General features: G+C 36.3%; 1 protein-coding gene across 11 annotated transcripts in view; it reads right to left on the bottom strand.

The window, feature by feature from the left end:
* The window catches only part of LOC138706305 (atypical protein kinase C-like), a 789,643-nt gene that overhangs the window by 212,641 nt on the left and 555,109 nt on the right, over positions 1–21,893 (bottom strand). For 10 of the 11 annotated variants that reach the window (XM_069835425.1, XM_069835427.1, XM_069835429.1 and 7 more), the window contains one exon: positions 2,052–2,102. The exons of the other annotated variant lie outside the window; for it this stretch is intronic. In XM_069835425.1, coding sequence (XP_069691526.1) covers positions 2,052–2,102 — 51 coding nt within the window. The remainder of the gene's footprint in view (positions 1–2,051; positions 2,103–21,893) is intronic. 11 annotated transcript variants of the gene reach the window in all.

The following is a 21,893-nucleotide window of genomic DNA, read 5'->3' as shown; positions in this document are numbered from 1 at the left end:
AACTTTCAATTCAAAAGTGAATCTAGTGGAAGAAAGTCACTTTTCCTTAGACATAAAGACGAATACCTGGATAAGACCTAAAATAAATGATTGAGACACATATTTGCCGCTTGAATTAAATTTGAGCTTGAAGTTTTAACTGAAAAGTGAATAAAATGAAGTAGAATGAGACCGATTTTTCTAAGACATAAAGAGGAAAGTTTGAATGAATCCAAGAAGAAATGGACCAAAAATAAATTTATCTTCATAATAAGATTTGAATTATTATTTTTTAATTCGAATAAATTTCTTTTGACAAATTGCGTCTTCATCGTGGTGCTAAGAATTCAGAAGATTCGAATTTTGATTCTTAACTCAAGCAGTACTAAGTTAGTAAAACTTTCGTTTCATCCCCTATAACTGAGAGAGATGAAGCTACTCACTCCTCTCCTTTTGTTTCTACTTGTAGTAGAGTACGCCCTCTTTCAGCCGTTTATTTTGAAAATTCTATGTAAATCCCTTGCTTTGGATGACAAACTCCAAAGTGAGACCGATGTCCAACAGGCTTAAAGCTTACAAATTAATTATGCAACCGGCTCAGGATCTTTTGCGAGGACATAAATTGCGCATCTATTGCACCAACTACCTTCCATTTCCTTTCCTTTGTTTAGGTCTATATATCATTTTCTTGTTTGGATTTCTGTGATGTGAAAATCGGAGGTTTTTTTTTTATGTTGGCATTACTGCGTGACAGTATGTGACAAACTTCTACATAATTTAGTTCTAAAATAAGCACACTAGAAACGCTGTCAATCCAGAATTATGGTATGAAATGTATTTTGTGACCACTAGTTTATGAATGATATATACAGGGTGTTTAATGCTTTAGTAATGTAATCCAGATCGTGAATTTCAAGATAAAATCGAATATACATGCGAGTCGTTTTTTGATACACATCACAAAATATATGAGCATGAATTTACGTTAAAATTTATGGTCTCCATCATATCCAAACAAACAACAGGAGATTATATAGATTACAATTAATATGACAGCAGCGATTGTTTGCAGACTTGCACTATTTCGGGTACTGATACTGGGTATCATATGACAGTACGTCGTTTTTTTTTCTGCATACATTTTATACGAACATGGTGAATTATAAAGAAATGGTGATACAACTGGAAAGAAGAAACCAGAAGTGAACTTAACTACGCCATTAATCGATACTGAAGAAATAAGAACTGCAAACATATTTAAGGATCTTTGTTAAACTTTAGAAAGTAACGGTACTACAGAAGACATAGAGAAAAGAATGATGGAGTAAGACTTTAATTTGAAGTATTTTATTATTTGGTGCGGGTAAATGGACCATCATCACATGGCAAGGTCGGCGAGAAAATGAAGAAGAGATAAAGTTCGAAATAATACTACAAGAGACATTGTGGAGAACAATATTTTAAAGGTACTAGAAGAGAAAAGATGATTTAGATGTGTGAAAAGAATGCAAATCAGAGGTTACCATAGAAAATTTTAGATTGGGAGGTAAAGAGAACAATAGAAAAAGGACAGACCAAAAAATGAATGGATTATTTACGAAGGAGAACGGAAAGGCATTGATTGCCAGAAGACAATGCAGCAAAAAATATGGAAAAAACACAATGTGTTTTGGGCGAAGAAAAAAATTATTGTATTACAAGAAATTCTTTAATAAGAAATAAGTAAATTTCGTTACGTTAACGTTGAGTATAATGCGACAGGCTGTAAATTTTCTAACAATCATAAATAATGAAACTCTTCAAATCTGTGTTCCCCATTTCAACGTGTCAGGCATATCTGAATTGGTTTTGTGTAATTTTCTCAATTATATTATCCTAAAATCTAATTTTCATACAACCAGACGTACAAATGCTGGAGACAACCACAACGACTGATATGCAAAATATCTCATCCGCCATCTTAGTATGGGATTGGATCAAGTAAAGAACGCCTTGTGAAGCGGCAGTACGTCTCAGGCTCAGCGCCGTGTGCAGACTTTGTGAGAACACCCGGTATTGTGTTATATACTTACTGTCCTCTCCTTGACAAGGCATTCCGGGGGCCGTCGGCGCATTTGGGAATACTGTAACAGACAAAAAGAATCACACTAATTAGATAGTCTTGGGCCCCTAATCCTTCTCCGATCCGCAAATGGGTCACATGTTGTCCGTCGGCGAACTCTGCCATCTGTTGCTGCTCCGTACGAACTATTATAAAATGTTATGCTAGAATTTATCTTATATCTCTATGCAACGCGAGAAAAGAAATAAAAATGGGAACCGAAGTCTTCTCGCAAGAATTTCAGACTGTAAGCTTGGAAATAATATGCGTATGTATCATAACTTATTGAATAGCTTAATATTAAAACTGAATTACATTTTAATCACTCATAACAGTATACTTAGTTTTATTATTATTATTTACTTATTTTAATTATTAAGTCTATAAAAACTAAGCTTAAGGGGTTAGGTACAGCTTACAGCAGTAAAATGTTTGGAAATACTCAATATTTTTTTCCTCCATTACTCTATCTTGTACAATAATGAAAATTGCTATGTGTAGAACACTGTTCTTCTGCTATATGAAATAAATATTTTTACTATTTCAAAAAAATATTTATACTTTTCTTTTCAAAATTCAAAATGGTGGCAGTTTACTGTGCAGTGATGAAGCGTTCCCCTCATAACTCATAAACTTGTTTACTTTTTCATGTTCTCTCTTTTTTTATTTAATTGCTCAAGCTCGTGTTTACAATATCGTGCTCTTTCAACTATATTTCTTAATAAATAATATATTTTTTATTTTGTTTTTAATGAAAATACTGATATTTGATCATTTTTAAAATTGATTTATTTTTTATCAATCTATCAAAGGTAAAGAAGTGATCTTGCATCATATTGTAGATATAACATGTATAGATATACACAAAAAATTTCATCACAGAATGTTAGAAAGTTTTTGAGTTATGTGGGAAACGCTTCATCACTGCACAGTGAACTGAATTTTGAAAAATAAATAAATAAATAAATAAAATTAAATCCTAAAAATATTTTTTTCATATAGCAGAAAAGGACAGTGTTAGGTACACATAATAATTTTCATTATTTTACACGGTACAGTAATGGAGGAAAAAAATGTTGAATATTTCCAAAATTTTACTGCTGTAAGTTGTACCTAACCCTTTAAACAAGTATATTTGCAGAGACGAACTCAGTTCCAAACTTGTTAGCCATTTTAATATGGGCGCTACGTGCGAGTTGAACTAAAACTATATTTCGTTCCATGACGTCTAACAGGATAAGTAAACATTGTCGGAAGAGGGTGAGTGAAGTATAAATGCTATTCAATCAATGGCAGAGGTCTCATTCCATGCTCATCTTGAAGTTGGGCGGTGGTAGAACGCTTAAGATCGCACAACTTCAAGACAAGCGTGGAATGAGACATCTGCCATTGGTTGAATAGCAGTTATACTTCTTACACCATCTGCCCGCAATGTTTATTTCTTCTGTCGACATTATGGAATGAAATATAAGTATATGCTAGGAAATCCTGGTTGCATATATTGTCAAATGTCAATAATTAAAATATAACACACAATTTAAAGTTATGTTAGGTGTAGTATAGAAGTGATACTATGTGGCGTATCGCTTCCGAATTTAAATGCATAAAATGTCCGATGAAGTTCAACGAACCTTTCGGAACAAGTTCAAATATACATAAAACGGCTATATTAGGCTACAAACTACAATAATTCATATTCGTGTGAAATTTTTATTTAGTACTTCCCTTAATAAATTAATATAATAATTTATACTAGTCGTCTCCTTTCAGCTCTCTTAAAAACTGCGGTATTTTCAAGGAGTACTACGACCCAGTTTATTTTTGGTGTCCTGCGTTGTCCGTCACACGATTCTGCAGTCTCCCGAGACCTTCTGTCGCAGAGATAGCTGCAGTCTCAATCTCGATATTGGACCCTGGAGATATTTCTCCGCAAAGCACGGAACTTGTGGGGTGAGAAACGACAGATTCTATCAATCATGGTCAGAATTATATTATGTACTCTAAATTTAATGACATTGGATTCAAGGCTTAACTTCTCTTCAGAAGGAAACCATGCTGAATTTCAGCCGGATATGCTAATACTTGACACTTGGGGAAAACCCCATTACCTTGTAAACTAAATTTGTCTTAATTGCACCATGCTTATTATTATTAGCTTTAGTGAGGAAGAAAGCAATGGAGATTTAATCAGTAGAGATACAGCTTGGACTTTTCATATTTCTGGCGAGGAATAGAAGAACTTGCACTACTTGAAATGTTATGTCTACTTCGCCTTCTGGTGAAAAAAAAAAATAGAACGAAAAGAACGCACAAGAACGACCACAAAATAAACAGCAAAAATACCTCCATCCTCCAAATCGATCCATATGATCTGTTCATAAAACCCCATCAGCGAGTGCAGTCACTCATTTTTATTTGGTATCTCGTGGATTCAAGCGACGCAAAGACCATCCCTGGTCTATTGAGCTATTCCTCCAGCTTACACAGTCCTAAGTCATACCAACTGATTGCGCTAAGATTCGATGTATGAAAAATTCCAGGACTGACCAACTCAAACCTGGGCCGCCTGTGTGACAGGCTGGAGGTCTAACCACTGAGTCACCGCAAGTGTAGTTCAGTCCAAACCTACCATTATGTAATACGAAATTAATGAAGTTCGGACGAAACCTATAACTGAATAACTCCTGTTCTCCGCAATTAAATCTCCATTAAGCCGTTGAGTGGCAGTGCAGTGACTGAGCACTCTTTCACGCGTTTCTTCACGCCTTACATTTTAATGTGAAGCCTTGGTTTTTCTGAACCGACGTTAGACCTACGTAGGCTACCCTTATCCTATTCTCAAACATCTTTTCTGCTTTATGTTACTCTTTCAGTTCCTACATAGGGTGAGTTTTAATTAAGTCCACCGACAAACTTCTGGGCGTAATTCCTGACTGAAAATGGAGCAAAAAAGTTCATATCATCTTGTGTTCGGGACTGTATAGTTCCCACGGTAGATGGCACTGACGACATTCTCTCATAACTTGCAGTGTGCGTTTTGTGTGTTGCAGATAGTGTGATTTAAGCAACGTAGAAGCACACTGGTCCGGTATTCATCCCAGTAACAATCCGAGATGGCGTTCGTGTATGACCAAGCAGGTGGAAACGGTCGAGAGGGAGCATTGATGTACCTAGGCAGGTACCCTGACAGACAGTACTACCCACAACACTACCTGCTTGGCCATACACGAACACCATCTTTGCTTGTTCCTGGAATGAATACCGGACCATTATGCTTCTACGTTGCTTAAATCACACTATCTGCAACACACAAAACGCACACTGCAAAGTGCAAATTATGAGACGATGTCGTCAGTGCTGTCTACCGTGGAAACTATGCATTTCCGGACACAAGGTGATATGAACTTTTGTGCTTCATTTTCAGTCAGGAATCACCCTTGAAGTTCGTCGGTGGACTTAAAACTCACCCTGTATAAATCTGTCTTGAAATCTCCACATAGGCCATAATCTTTGTTCTTTTACTTATAATATTCCGCCTTCTGTTGTCAGTCGTTCGTGAGCAACGTAGATTTAGCTTCACACCCTTTTGTTTACCTAAAAACGAAGGAAGATGCAAGCTTTGAAACGCTGTCAGTTTTCGTATATTTCAGCTGAAATGGTAAAAGTCCAAATTATATTTTTCTTCCGTCACGTATATAATATTTAAAATTCAGCATATAAATATGGTGAACCAAATGACAAGAAACATACTAATCAAGTATTTCAACCCATCGTAAATTTTTTATAACATGTACAAGTTTTCATGAACTTATCCCGAAATGTTTCAACCAACTTCATGGCGCACTCTACACACATTGAGCAAGATTAATAAATAGGTTTACACGGCCTTAGTCTAAATTAAGATAGTGACAACAATGTTTATATTAAAGTTACCGGAGTTTGAACTTACTCTATCGCAGTCAAAAGTTAAAACCACATTACTGCTACGAAGATGACGACAGTTTTGCTACACTCTTTCTCTGCAGTATTTACTTACCTGTGGCAGGTTGAATATCATATTTCAGCCGTATTTATTTATTGACTGGCGTTACCTAGCAACGGTAATAAGATGGAATTAAACATACCAGAGCCCACCACCCCCGTCATAGGCTATATCCTTTATTTCAAAACACACAAAGCTGGAGTTTCCATGTAAATAAAGACATCGTGGTCATTTTCTGTCTCGTTCGGATTTATACCCTGAGGCACACTGCTCGGGAGACGGGAAATGACTAAAAGCCACAAGTATTGATTATTAAAACTTTTCAGTCAGGACTTGGTAACCAAAGAAAATTCCCGGTGTAACATAGAAAATAACTTTCAGACACAGTAATGTCATGATTTACAAAATCCGGTAAATATTAATTTCTAAAATCTGCGGACGTTCGAATTTCTGAAGTGGGTAGAATACTGACGGAAAGTTCTTAATAATGCGTAATAGAGAATTTATTTAGGGAAAGAGACATACAGTTTTAAGAAATGTATAACATCGGAACACAACACAACGGTAGCACATTTATGAAACAGTACTTTGCAAGCTACGCTAACAAATGTGGGACTGCAATACATCAATGGATTAGCACACATGGGACCAGAGTTTCAGTACCTGAATCTTACATGCGTACGTTGACGAGTAATATTCTCCGAAATGGACCACTAACGCTTACTTTCAAGCCTTTCTATATTCAATCACCCAAAAGCGCTTCATTACTATTAATTATGAAAGTGACGTTTGTTAAATAGATATAGTAGAGGAGGCAAGACCTGTCCTGTGACCTCATCATGTGCCGTGGCTATATCACCAATGGGTATGGAGAGGAAGATAGGTTTTGGCCCGAGATGAACTTTCGTGTCGGTAGAATCGTATAATATTAACAATCGTGAAACAAATTCTCTCTCTGATTGCTCATTCTTTTCTCTATCGCCAAGTTCACATGCCAGGTCTCGCCTCCTCATCTATATCTCTGTGCATATGATGCCATTTTTAAGCTGCTCAACAGCCTACAAGCAAGTCGTATTGCGATGGAGATCCACCATTTGCGCGAGAAACGTATAATTTCAGCAGAAAGTCTAGTTTTCGAGATATGATTTTTTCAAATTCTTCAATCCAGAGCTATAACAGCTAATGCAAACAGTGCTATGTGCTAGACATATCAGGAAATAAATCTCATCTAGCTGCATACCGTACTGTCAAAATCTGCTTAAATATTATGTTATGAAAATGACATACCAAATAGGCTGACATAATATTCACGAAATTGACTGTAGAATAGTGCATGAAGAAATGATGAGGAAATGTAAGCATACCTGAAAATTATTCACTGTACTGGTCACAGTAGTGGAAATCATTGTAAAATGCTCAAAACACAGTGGAACTCTGCATCACGAAATTTCAGAAAAATAAGCTTCTCCCAGTCAGCTTAAGAGTATTCTGTACATCAATGGGAAAACAGAATTCTACAGAAGAATAGTAATATGCGTTACAAGAGCGGTATGTTGAAGTTTTCATGTTCGAGGAAAAGTTTGAAAAAGCGAAACGTAGTTGAGCTTTTTTAATTTTCGATAATTGAAAGAAAACATACCGCTCGTGTATCGTACATTATTTTGTGCGAAGATCGTTTATTACATTCCTGAAAGAGGAATTTCTAATTAGTTGCAATGAAATCTCCATCTTGATTTCTGTTCAATGTCGGCAATTTTGGAAAACAAAAATATCTATCTTCAACATTGTTGCTTTAAAATGTTTTCTGTGTTTACTATACTCCAGCAGGCCGTGATATACGATTGTCTTTTTTTTTCCCCAGTCTATAAATGCGAACTTAAAACAAACGGCTTCCTTAATGTTACATGCATCATGAAATGCAGTAACTTTAGTGGAGTTGCAGAGTTTACTTAATTTTTGCAAATATTTAAAAACAATAATTAACAGTGCAATTTAGGTGAAATTGTAGTGGTAAGTTTCCAATTTATAATTATTACTATATTGAACGTCTCTAAAAATAATATGTTAAAAGCCTCAAGCAGTAAAATCAATATGTCACTTAAGCGGTAAGAAGAGGGAAATTGTTAAGTGTGGTAGGTTGGGAATACTGAATGTGGAATTTTAGACTTACCGCGGGTTGGTTTTGTGCGGAAACCAAGCAAATACGCACGATGTCGCACAAACGAATTTATCAGCTTTGTTGTTAAAGTAACCGACTTTATACCAGCCATATTTAAACATATTTACGTATCTAGGAGATGAAAACTGATTATGCATTAAGGATTGTAATTTTATCAAATTATCTCTCTGATGCAGTATAAAATTCGTGCCAAGTAACAAAACACTATCAGAGAACTTCCGAATGAAATTGTTCTCAGACCTAAAGCCATAAACGTTAAGAGGCTGAACAATCGGAGTTGTGTGCTTTGGGATTGTTAACACTTTAACCGTTTTACCTTCAGGAGTTATTCTTTCTATAGTCTGTCTACCTCGGTAACTGATCCACGAGTCTACCAAAAGTATGCTATGATCGCTGACAGATGGGAAGTATAGGCTACTTCTTGAAACCGCTTGAAGAGGTGAGTCTTCATAAGCTTCCCTGATTTTGAGGGCAATGCATAAATACAGCAGAAATTTTGGACCCAAATATATAATGCATTAATTAGAGCTTACCCTGAACTAAGTACACTGAACACACATAGATTTAGGAAACAAATTAGATTAATTATTTAATTATATTGTCTTTTCTTAAGCTATATGAGTTTAAAAGTGTAATGTAATATCCGTGTACTTTGTACTTTCTACATTTGTATATGTTATTACATGGTCTGTATTTTACTACAGACCTATATTAATATTATTATGCTGAATGAACACTCTTCAATTTTATATAACTATACTGAACTGCGATCGAGGACGAGCTTCTGCTCTTTCGGGCTGCAATGCCTAATGTAGTCTGAACCTTGTGTACTAAATAAATAAATTTGAAATTTGGGGCCTTAAACATTTTCTTCTTAACGATGGCAAGGGAGATATGAAACTTATATGAGTGTCAAGCGATTATTTTGAAAATTCATATCTCGAAGACTTGGTCTTCTCCGGATGTAGAAATTTATAGGGAGGTTTCTTTATCACAATTGGAACGTATGGGGGAAAATCGTTGTGAAAATCCATTATCACTTGGTGAGCTTTCCTTGCAAGTTACCATTGCCACCGGGTGTTTGTCCATTTGCAGTGTAGGCGAGAGTCGGGTAGTATCGGACATCGGGTAATATCGGGCAATTTCATCTACCACACGATGATAGTACCTGATTGACAGGGTTACGTTTCTGTGATATCGCATAGAGAAACGTAACCATGTCATTCAGGTACTACCATATGGTGGTAGATGAAAGAAACGCACTGTCCGATACTACCCGATGTCCGATACTACCCGACTCTCCCCTAAATAAATACATACATAGGTACAAAATGTAAATTTTTTAATTTCTCCAATCTTCTATTTTCCGTTTGCTTATTCATTCATATGTACACTCATTTATTGTTCATTCACGGGATGGAACAAGATATTTCACCTATCTGTTATGCATCGATTCCGGCAAACACACTATACAGACAAGGTAAATTTTCCTATTAACTGGGCGCTCAAACGAGTATTTTTAACAGCAGCTCAGTAGTTTAGTGGGTTTCAGAGGTGTAATGAAAGTTACCGGGACGACATTAAAACAATTCGTTGTTTCAAACGATGAAATTATTTTGTGTTAGTAACGTGGCTAACGGATAACCAGCTCTGCTAGTATGTGATGTTCGATATTTTTGAGCTCCCGTTGCCCGCGTCTCAGGAAAACGGGGGAGGTATGATTGACTGATCCAGCGAGTGGATGGATGTATCCCGCGGCGATATCGGACTTGGCAGCCATGACACTTCCATAAACAGCAACTGCGATTTAAATCATGTGCGGTTCCCACACCGGGGAGCGCGGATCCGAGGGCCACCATTACACGAGTGGGTGCATTATCCGTCACCCATTCTCAATGAAACCACCTGGCTGCAGTGATGTGGTTGTACAGACTTATCCCATAGCTAAGGGAGATGTTCTGAGACTGGGAAACTCTCTGGATGCAGAACTCAATCAGAAATTGTGAAATGGTGATATGGCGATAATGAAGCATGGTGAAATGAGAATGGGGGAGGGGAAGCTAAATACTGTACCCTAAAAAAAAAAAAACGTGACAAGGAAGCACTGTTCATTAAAAATCACAGGACTAGACGAAACTATATATATACGAGTATTAATTAATTCACAGTTTTGTGCCCAAGGGCAGGTCTTTCGCTCAAAACCCAGCATTCTCCAATATTTCCTTTTTTCGCCTTCCTCTGAGTCTCAGCATACGATCCATGTATCTTAATGAATTTTGCATATAATGTGAAATTGTTTATAAAAATGAACTGTGTTATTGGCAAACAAAAATTTGTTGTGGTATAGTATAGTAGATATGGTGGCGAATAATATTATGTTTGTTAAACAAATTTACAATAATTGTACACGTTTATAACAGCTAAGATAATATGTTCTTTAATACTAGAGCAAAGGTTGGTAATATTGTGATAGTTCTTTTTTTAGAATTTATTGCAATTTACTGAGCGAGAGGAAGATCGGTTTTTTGCGTCAACGTATTAAGGGTATGTTCGTGGACAAGTTTCTACACAAAATCGGTCCTTCTCTCGCTCAGTAAAATTGCAATACATAAAAAAACTATCACAATAGTAGGGGAGAGTCGGGTAGTATCGGACATCGGGTAATATCGGACAGTGAGTTTCTTTCATCTACCACACGATAATAGTACCTGATTGACATGGCTACGTTTCTGTGATGTCGCATAGAAAAACGTAACCATGTCATTCAGGTACTACCATATGGTGGTAGATGAAAGAAACGCACTGTCCGATACTACCCGACTCTCCCCTACTCGTATCACAATATTACCAACCTTTACCATATATGTGCTGTCAATTTTTTATTTGGATATAGTATTACATATCGCTAACAGAAGCTTATGAATGCGAAAAATATATTTGAAATCAATAAGCTGCAACAAATTGTAATAAGGTTAATCGAACACGTACGGGGAGTAATGGATATTTATGTAAGAGCGGATCTTACGTTGGAGGCACTATAGGCCTATCTCATTTTTTGATTCTAAACTTTTATATTTATATCTTCGGTACTTCGTGCTTAATATATTTATCATTATTATTATTATTATTATTATTATTATTATTATTATTATTATTTCCTATTAACTATGAGAAGAGACAAAATTTATAGAAACTTTATCTTTCATTGTCATCATCATTATCATCATCAGTCGGTCTGGTCGGCGCAGTTGATATAGCGTTGGCCTTCTATGCTCGAGGTTGCGGGTTCGATCCCGGGCCAGGTCGATGGTATTTAAGAGTGTTTAAATGAGACAGGCTCATGTCAGTAGATTTACTGGCATGTAAAAGAACTCCTGCGGGACAAACAGCTGAGCATCGCGTTCAGCGTATTCCGAATCTCACCGAACCGGTGGACAACAATGACGTCACGCTGCAGCGAAATAGGAACAAAACTGCTGGAAGGATCGATGGCTGTCATGGCGACTGTACTAGTTATTGCCTGTGCTACGCTAGCAAAATTTTGTGAAATTTCCGTACTGCCATCTCGTTCAAAGAAAAGAGAGCATAAACAATTTATTTCTTGAACCGGTAGTAATAACTGGTCCGTTGACATGTTCGCTCATAAGCCATTAACATATTGTTTTTACGTTGTGCTCATACAGCAGAACTAAAGCAGAACACACCGCCATGACACAACAGTGCACGATGTCATCCGTCTGCTAATTCCCGCCCTATACAAGAACCAATCAGATTCACTGATGGCGGCTGATGGAGACTGCCACCACCTCTGCAAGCTGATGGCACCGGTGGAGCATCAGTGACTCCATCGGTGAAATTCGGAACACCGTGATGCCATCAGATTGCTCAGCGCTGAGATTCGGACCGGTCGATAAAGACGTCACGTGAGCAGTTCATCTATCCGGCGTGATTAAAAATCAATCTGATCAAGATTGAATATCCCTTTAAGTGGCATCCTGTGTCACGCATCATTATACAAACGAGCGGTATACAAACCGTGGGCCGCTGCTCGACGAAACCGGTTCGCCTCGTTCTCTATTTGTGTAGCGTTCGCATATCTAGGTTTGCTTCCCATTTCTCAAATTTCCACAAAGTCTTCCGTTTCATCCTTCTTAGACCAAAATAATGTGGATCCTGCTAAAATTGAAAACGGTTAGACCTTCATACAGTGGAAGCTCTTAAGATCGACAGAAAACAAGTTCGACTGCTTGCGTAGGAGAATTAGACACGCCCCTATATGGGCACTAAGAAATGGGTTTGCCATTTGAATGGGAATTGATTCTGTGTCTTGTGGTGATACGCTTATTGAAGGAAAACAGAATACTTTATTGATTAGAAAATCCATATTTAATCACTGATTTTAAATTAATGAACTCTTCTTTCTCTATTTGAGAATTGTGCCGTTTGTGAGACGGAACTGTCGAAACCCACTGTGGTACTAGAAGTGCATACACGTGTCTCGGGGCGGGCAGGAAATGCAAGTACAGTACTGTATTCGTTGATGGATAACCAATTAGAATTTGTATTCATTTCACCTGCCACACCCACTACCCTTACTGGACTGAACTTTCTATTTTGTTCAGTCGAACTTAGGAGAGTTCACTGTACTTACATGGGACTTCAGAAAGGCTAAAATTGATGCTATGTTGGAGTAAATAGGAGAATGGACAACTTTATTAACTTCAGTGAAAAGAAAAGGAAGTTAAAAATTAATCCCTGGTAATAAATTGTAAACTAAAGTAGGTCTACCGTATCGGTCGGTGAAAAAGTATGCATTCCGAAAGGGTTTTCCGACAAAAGAAATTTATGCGGATATTATATACATTGATGGATCATTATTCTTCGTAAGCCATCATAAAAAATTGGATTGCACAGTTTAAGAGAGGAAGTAAGGAGATCAAATATAAAAACCGTATTGGAATACTTGTTTCTATGACCACTCCTGAAAATATCGATGCCGCGTATAACATGATTTTCGAGGACTGACCAACATGGTTCAAAAGCATATCAAATTTAATACTTTGAAAATTTCCAATGAACTTCTATTTCACACCATACATCTTGATTTGGGTATCACAGAATTATGTGTTAAATTTATCCCAAAATTCCCGAACGCTGTTCAAAACGACTCACAGTAACAATTTGCAAATCACTTTTCGTCATTTTGCAACTATGGACGAAACATGGATGCATCATTACGATGCAGAAACAATAGAATGGAAACACTCTGAGTCTCTCCGCCCTAAGGAATTTCTCGTTAAAAAATCGACAGGCAAAAGATCCTCGCATCAGTGTTTTAGGTCAAAGACGGAATATTTATGGCAGACTACCTTTCTTGACCAAGACCAAAAGTCAACTAGGTGATAAACTTGCGCGACCAATGGGTCTATTTTGAACTTAACATTGTCAATGTAATAATATCGTCATAAATAAATGTAGAAATGAATTATTATTATGATTACGATTATTATTATTATTATTATTATTATTATTATTATTAAATAGAGACAGACACTATAGTTCTTTCACTACTGATCGTACGAACGTAGTACTGAAAACGTGTTTTAAATAATAACCTTGATAATTTTTTTTGTTTTTATTTTTTTTTTCGGGATTTTACGGCGACACAGTTTGGGTTGAGACTCATACATTAAGAACCCCTGACTTAAGGGGGGATGTAGCTCAAAATGCAAGGTTTCAGAAAACCATTAATGTCTTCTAATGTGTTGCACTTAAGCTACGAAATTTTGTATACTAATTTGTAATTTTGTGGTAATGATCTGTGTTTTTTTTTCAGACTTTTTTATGCATCCAATATTTTATTCTTATTTACTTTTTTTAAATCGTGCATTACTATGCATATGTACAGCCCAGAAACAAAATTTGGGACACCTAATTTTACTAAGTTGCAGGTACAATGCATTGCGCATGTGCAGTAAACAAGAGCGCCTAAATGTATGCGAAGCTTGTTGCCTACATTGAGGAGTACTGTTACCAAGACTCGGCCCATTTTTTAAATTCGTATTTGTATCTTTTTTATGGAAACTGAAGAAACCTGAAATTATTTCTGCTTAATAAGAGAACACAAATTATAACATACTCGTATTATGCAGAGACTTTTCCACATTTCTCTTCTTTAATTGTTTTTATAAAATCTTTAATTTTATTAAAAAACTGTTTTAGATTACTAATCGCTTTTCTTTCTAATGTAAAAAACAAACGGGAGAACATTTCTCAATTCTTTTGCAAGTAAATCTATTCAATAAAAACTAACAATATCCAACTACCTCAAAGGTTTTCTAAGAAAACGGTACATATGCAAGTATTAAAAAATGTAAGTTATTAGAAATTGCAGACTAAGTACCTTAAGCACCTGTGACAGGACCGTATTACATCAACTAAACTTCGGGAAAAAATTGTGGGACAAACGACGTGGTAAAATTGCAAAATGTGTGCTCTTCTTTCAAGCCTGCACTAGTCTCTAATTGCGTTGCACAAAATCCACGAAGTTGTCTTTGAAGAACTAGAGTTCTGCTATATCATACCCTAAATTTTCCAGATTTAGCTCCTTCGAACTATGAACTATTTCCGAAACTATACAAAAATTAAAGGCAAGATATTTTCATTTAGGTCTTTCACTGCAAACCTAGCAATCTCCAGTCTTTCCTATTTTCTGCCTTCCTCTTTGTCTCCTCATATGATCAATATATCTTAATGTCGTCTATCATCTGATATCTTCTTCTGCCCGAACTATTCTCCCGTTCACCATTACTTCCAGGAAAGCAGTAATAAATAGGCTAATGTGGAAGAGTGATTTTCAGACCAATACAAACAGTTTTTAAGGCTCAAAATTGCTTTATGGCCGTTGTGCTAAGTGTATACAGTTAAAGGTGATTAATTTTAGTAAATAAAAATATGTTACAATAATTTTTTCAATATTAGGTTAACAACTTAGCCCTACTAACAACCCTTCGTATATACATAGGCTATATAGTACATTTAGGACCATTTTCTCAACAGTACGCTTAGTTTAAACTATCTTTAACGTGTTTTAAGTTTAAACTAAACACTGTATTCTCAAGTGCAGTTTAGCTGCCTTTCCTAGTTTAAACACTAGTTCAGTTTAAAGGATCAAATTTGATAGTTTGAACTATACAAAATGGTTAAACTTCTTACAATAACCTAAAAGCAAACGGTTTATTGAAGAAAAATATTGCTAGTAATTATGAGTGATGAAGGAATTCATGGAGATATTTAACACAACTAAAGATTAAGATGTAAGAATTTTACCCAGAACAAGAACTTTTATGCCAAGAATGGAACGAAAATGAGTTTTTAATAGGTTTAGGCTACGTCCACATACAACCCCAATAATATTTTAATTCCCAATCCTCTATCGTAATACGTGGGGGCGGGTTTGGTCACTAACAGTTCCTAAAATGTACTTTATTCTTCACTCAACTTCTTTTTACTTGTTTTTTCATGTTGTCACATGTTCCTGAGTAGTATATTATTTTTATTGAACTTTTCAACAAGCTGTTTCTATGTCTCTCTTGCTATGACTAAATCAGTTTTTTTTTGTCTATAATCTCTTTTCTCTTCTTTACTAGTTCTAAATTAATTTGCATTCCTCTTCCTGAAAATTTTTAAGCCCTTTCGCTTCCTTTCTTTTTTACTTTTATTAAATTCTATTAATTTAAAACCAATCAAATGCCTTCAAGTCACGAAATCGAACTACGTGATTTGTCTTGCATCATCATAATGCAATGATATGAATATAACTAATATTATACAAATACAAAATCAGATACAATGAATTATTTATTAAAACACATTAACATATAATTTCAGTGATGAACAATTAAATCACAAGTACACGGATATCAAATAAATGGTTTAAGTTCAGAAACTCAAGGTCAATATTTTAAACTAATCTACCTTCAAGTTAGTGTTAAATAAGGAGCACGGTTCAGAAAGCAAGAATTAAATTTCAAGCAATTTAAATTAAACACAGTTTAAACTACTCTTGAGGATATATTACATTTGTTTAATGTAGACTTTAATATCGAAGAAAATATTATTCATTTGAATATTTCTTAACTTTTTGGCACCACTGTATAGGCCTACTGCTCGCGGTGGACACTAAACCAGTAAAACTTCTATAAACAAGTTTTCCTGTACCTTAAATTCCACGTTAGTTCGTCGGGATTTGAACTTGGGTCTCCGCCGTGGAAATTTGACACTACAGACATCAATAAGATGCATTCCCATGTTAAGTGCTAGGAATTGGCAACTCTGAAAGAGGGTCACGGAAGGTAAGTGCGAAGCTCAAGAGATGATTGATGTTGCCGACATGGTAGACAGGAACAAAATTATATCTCTAAATAAAGTACAGTTTATAATGTAATAACTGGAGTCTATTTAATAAAACTTTCAACGAGTATAAATCAATAATTCCCTGGTGAATAATAGAGATGTTTACCAGGCTTCGTTTCGCGGAACTTAGCTTCATAGTTATTGCACACTTTTTCATAAACATACTGACGTTCAAAGGTATCTGACCTTACTAATCGATTATGATCGATAATTTGCTCGTGTAAATGTGGATTATTTAGTTATTACTTCCATGAATAGAAGAAGACAAGAAGCGGAATCAGGTGTGCTTTACAGGAGATCAAGAGAAGGTGCGGTTAGCGTTCAGAGAAGACGTAAGGATGCGAAAAGTATGATGGGTAAAGAGATAGTGATTTCGTCACCACAAGGCAGTATTTTATCGTTGACGGGTACATTTAAGGGCCAAAAAAGTTATAATCTTAGAAGTTGGTGCATGAGCGGTAAAAAATAAATAAATGGTCTGAATGAAATTACAACAGGAAGTTTGGTGATTTAATGTCGTAAATCGTGTTTTAGTGTGATGAAAATGTGTTTAGGGGATCATAGATATAGAGATCAGGTAGGAAGTTAAAAAGAAAAAAAAAGTTGGGAAATTAAGAAGTGGCTAGTTAATAAATATAGTTACCGATTGAAGCTTATTGTAAAGAAGTAAATCTCCGAAAGTGAAGTAGTGAAGTTATGATAGATGATCTTAGTGATAGTTTTTACAATTCTCTATGTTTTTTTTTTTTCTGAGTGTTGATTGTGGTTAAGAAATGAATGATCAACTAAAGTGAACTAGATACTCATGTCAAGATTTAATAAGATTATAATGACGTGTATTAGGGAGAGAAAAAAAGATCCCAATGATTATAACCGGGTGAAGTGTTACCAGTTAGATGTAATGTAGAAAAACGGAATTACGTACAAATTTAGTCAGCAAGATTAGAATGCTGAAAGGAACGTGTGTGTAACGAACAGATGGTGGACATGTAAGAGATCATTAAGAAGAAATTGACTGTTTTGGAGTTAAGTTAATAGCGAGAGTAGATGAGTAGGCTGTCGAGATTGCATGCTAATTGTAGTTATATTAATAGAAAGTTATGGTGAAACCCGTATACATAAGTTGTGGTACACCATAACTAATATAAAAGTTGATGACAAATAAATAAATAAATAAATAAATATTATATATATATATATACATATATATATAGTTATTACTTCTATGAATAGATGGCGAAGATAAAAGTCACTGTTGTCAATCGTAAATAAACATGCCCATATTATAGAATTCAATTTTTCATCCTACTGAATGCAAAATAACACTGAATTTGGCTAGAAACCGCTGATATTGTCCATTAGAAGAATAATTTACGCTTAATCTACAAAATCATTTTCTCTGACACTTTTTAACGGCTCCCAATAATGGTGCCACCTATTGAGAAATAGCGTAACTCCATCAAAGTTTGTCAATTTTTCGTTTCTTTGGTGGTGACTTCACCCGTGGTTGAAAAATTTGCTTACACGATCATAAAATCGTTGGTCAAATACCTTTGAACGTCAGTGAACATGCAAATCGAGCTTTCAGGTATAACTCTCTGTAAAGTTGATTTGAATAATTTCGAGGGAAAAATTGTTCCGGGGCCGGGTATCGAACCCAGGACCTTTGGTTAAACGTACCAACGCTCTATCAACTGAGCTACCCAGGAACTCTACCAGACACCAGGGAGTTATACCTGAAAGCTCGATTTGCAGAAACAGAAAGCCACAATTTAAGTCACACAGAGTTTGTGTGCATTCAATATTGGTTGCTTGACGTTGTCAGCCCACTTTGAGGTCTGTGGATATAGAGGGAAAAATTGGATAGGTGTCTGGTAGAGGTCCTGCGTAGCTCAGTTGGTAGAGCGTTGGTACGTTTAACCAAAGACCCGGGTTCGATAACCGGCCCCGGAACAATTTTTCCCTCGAAATTAGTCAGTGTACATGTACATGGTTGGGTAATGTGAGATAAAGTCGTACATTCTGCTTTATCTTGGTGATATACTGTCAGTTTCAGAGATCTAAGCACTTTTACTTTGTTTCACTAAACAGACTACTGCTGTTGATAGCAGGATGAGGACGCCGATTGGATTGCAAACGCTGGATGGTGAAAGAAGTCCAAGCGATCATTTCACCAATTTGGCTACCTCAACCGGGTTCAAACCTGGCCAAGGATGATGGATTTTAAAAGGCGATGAAACCCTTACCGTGGCTTTTTCCGGAAGGGAAGTAAAGCTGTGGGTTTTATGTTGTAGTTTTATGGTACGTAGGCTACAAGAACCCGACAGGGTATCCTAGGAAAAATTGGTTGACCAGTTTTTGCCCATGATGAATATCGACGATGAATAAATTCTGCAGTTGAAAACTAATTGATAATTCTTTCTTTGAAGTCCATTTTTAACAGAAAAGGCCATTCATATACCATAAAATTATAATGAGATGACAAAAAAATCTCCGCATATACATGGGTAATTCAATTAGTGGCAACATTTGAATTAACAACAAAAAAAGTATTTTTGGAACAATGACATTGTTGCAGTGCTCAGAAGTAATCTCCTCCAACATGAAGAACCCGCCTCCACACCTCAGGGAGACGGATGCCATCCACAGCGTCTTGTACTAATCTTCGAACAGACTGCTCTACTGGTGCTATAATTGCCTGTCTGGTTCTAAAGCGAACTCCTCTAAGTGGTAATTCCATTTTCGGGAAAAAGTCAAAATCACATGGACTCGTATCTGGAGAGTATGGAGGATGCTCCAGGACGTTTCAGTTACATCTGTGAAGTAAATTAACCACAGGGGAAACTATGTGAGAGCGAACACCATCATGTAGTACAATAGGATGAGAATTCAGGAGATTTGGACGTTTACGGCGCACCGCTGGTTGTAAATGGTGTTTCAGAAAGTAACTGTACTATGCATCATTCACACGAAGCATTTCAAATGTGGATATGGAGAAGGATGGATCGTGTGAAGTGGACAAACAGAATAAGAAACGAATCTGTGTTGGAAAGAGTGGGTGAAGAAAGAATGATGCTGAAACTGATCAGAAAGAGGAAAAGGAATTGGTTGGGTCACTGGTTGAGAAGAAATTGCCTTCTGAAGGATGCACTGGGAGGAATGGTGAATGGGAGAAGAATTCGGGGCAGAAGAAGATATCAGATGATAGACGATATTAAGATATATGGCTCATATCGGAGATGAAGAGGAAGGCAGAAAATAGGAGATACTGGATAATGCTGGGTTTGCAGTGAAAGACCTGCCCTTGGGAAGAACACTATGAATGAATGAATGTCTTTTCACTGAGAAGATACTATGTCAAATTTCTGGATAATATTGTCTTCTTCACTGTCGTGGAAAAAATATACAGCTATTTGCTAGTAGGTGGGTAAGTGAAGGATCTTCCTAGCAGTTCTAACATCATAGACTTAAAGTTGGCGACACACTATAAAGAGTATCAATAACCTGACCACTTCCGTCCTAACGATATTTCTTAGAAACAAATTTTGACAGTTGGTGTCAGGTTTCGTATGTTTTAACCATGGGTAGAGAAAATAATGTATTCTGGAGCAGTTTGTATCCGGCCGTCAAGTTGAGGTGAATCTATAAAAGCTGTATGGCCGCTGACCACGGTCGAAGTTGACAGATGAAATGAGAGGATATATACACGAACGTTATGGGAAATGAAACTGGGTCCAAAAAAATATTGTATCCGAAGATTACCTACAACGCACAATTTCTCATTATTCTTTTTCCGAGTTTCGCAACAATACACTTCTTTTATCATGCTGTGCTATATAACAGTTTACAGTTTATTTCCTTAAACTATTATTCAAAATGTTCTGGGTTCAATCCCGAGTGGTGACGAATATTCTCGTTGCCAAAACTTCCAGAACGACCCGGAAGTTGACTCATCCTCCTATTAAATCGATTATCGAGTATTTCTCGAAAGTTAAAGGCGGTCGGAGCATGATGACGACCAGATCACATCATTCCAGTGCCGAAGTCAAGAAAGATTGGAGCTCTCCCTCCATACATCTCAAATGCCTTGATGCAGTACATAGGGGATACCTTTATCTTTCTTTCAAACTTATTTACTTAAGCCTTTTAAGGAACCCGGAGGTTCATTGCCGTCCTCATATAAACTCCACCATAGGTCCCTCTCCTGAGCAAGATTAATCCAGTCCCTACCATCATATCCCACCTCCATCAAATAAATTTTAATATTATCCTCCCATCTCTCCTACGTCTTGTCCTTTCCAAAGGCCTTTTTCCCTCCGACTTCCCAACTAACACTCTATATGCATTTTTTGATTCGCCCATACGGGCTACATGCCCTGCCAATCTCAAACGTCTGGATTTAATGTTCCTGTTCTGCGTTGTGTTAACTGTCTCCATTCTCCTGTAACTTCATCTCTCTTAGCCCCAAATATTTTCCTAAGCACCTTATTCTCGAACACTCTTAACCTCTGTTCCTCTCTCAAAGTTACAGTCCAAGTTTCACAAATATACAGAACAACCGGTAATATAACTGTTTTACAAATTCCAACTTTCAGCATTTTTGAGAGCAGACTGGATGACACAATGACGAAATATGCATGATATATAAATAATACAGTGCGATCGACAAGTCTCTCCGCAGTGCTTGTGTAGCCGAGAATCCACTAGGCAGAGACGTCAAGTGTATTTGGTAGAGAATTCAAGTGGCAGCACTGGCCCCTAAGCATATGATGGACTGGGGGTGTGAGGTTGTCAAACCAGAATGAATGGGAGAGTGCCAACTTTCTACAGGGTTGTATTCTAGGGTTACTAGAACTAAAAGAACTGCGGAGAGACTTATCGATCGCACTGTATAATATGATATGGTATGATATATGATATAATATAATATAATATAATATAATATAATATAATATAATATAATATAATATAATATAATATAATATAATATAATATAATATAATATCAATCGGTTCTAAAGCTAATGCACACTATAAATATATAAAATGTAAAAACGAACTTATCATTTATAACGCCTTGCTACCCTTAAGAAGTCTATGTTTTCTTACACAACCTTCACATACGATCACACATAGATCTTAATTTTAGATCCTAACAATTCTGCTCCTGTAATAGCTTCCGTAGCTAATACTATAAGAGAGTATCTATCTTCTCCTAATTATATTGAAGGATTTTTT

Source organism: Periplaneta americana, chromosome 9 (assembly GCF_040183065.1).
Source record: "Periplaneta americana isolate PAMFEO1 chromosome 9, P.americana_PAMFEO1_priV1, whole genome shotgun sequence".
Taxonomy (NCBI): Eukaryota; Metazoa; Arthropoda; class Insecta; order Blattodea; family Blattidae; genus Periplaneta; species Periplaneta americana.
Note: the sequence above shows the minus strand (reverse complement) of the source record. Positions and strands in the feature narration are given on the sequence as shown.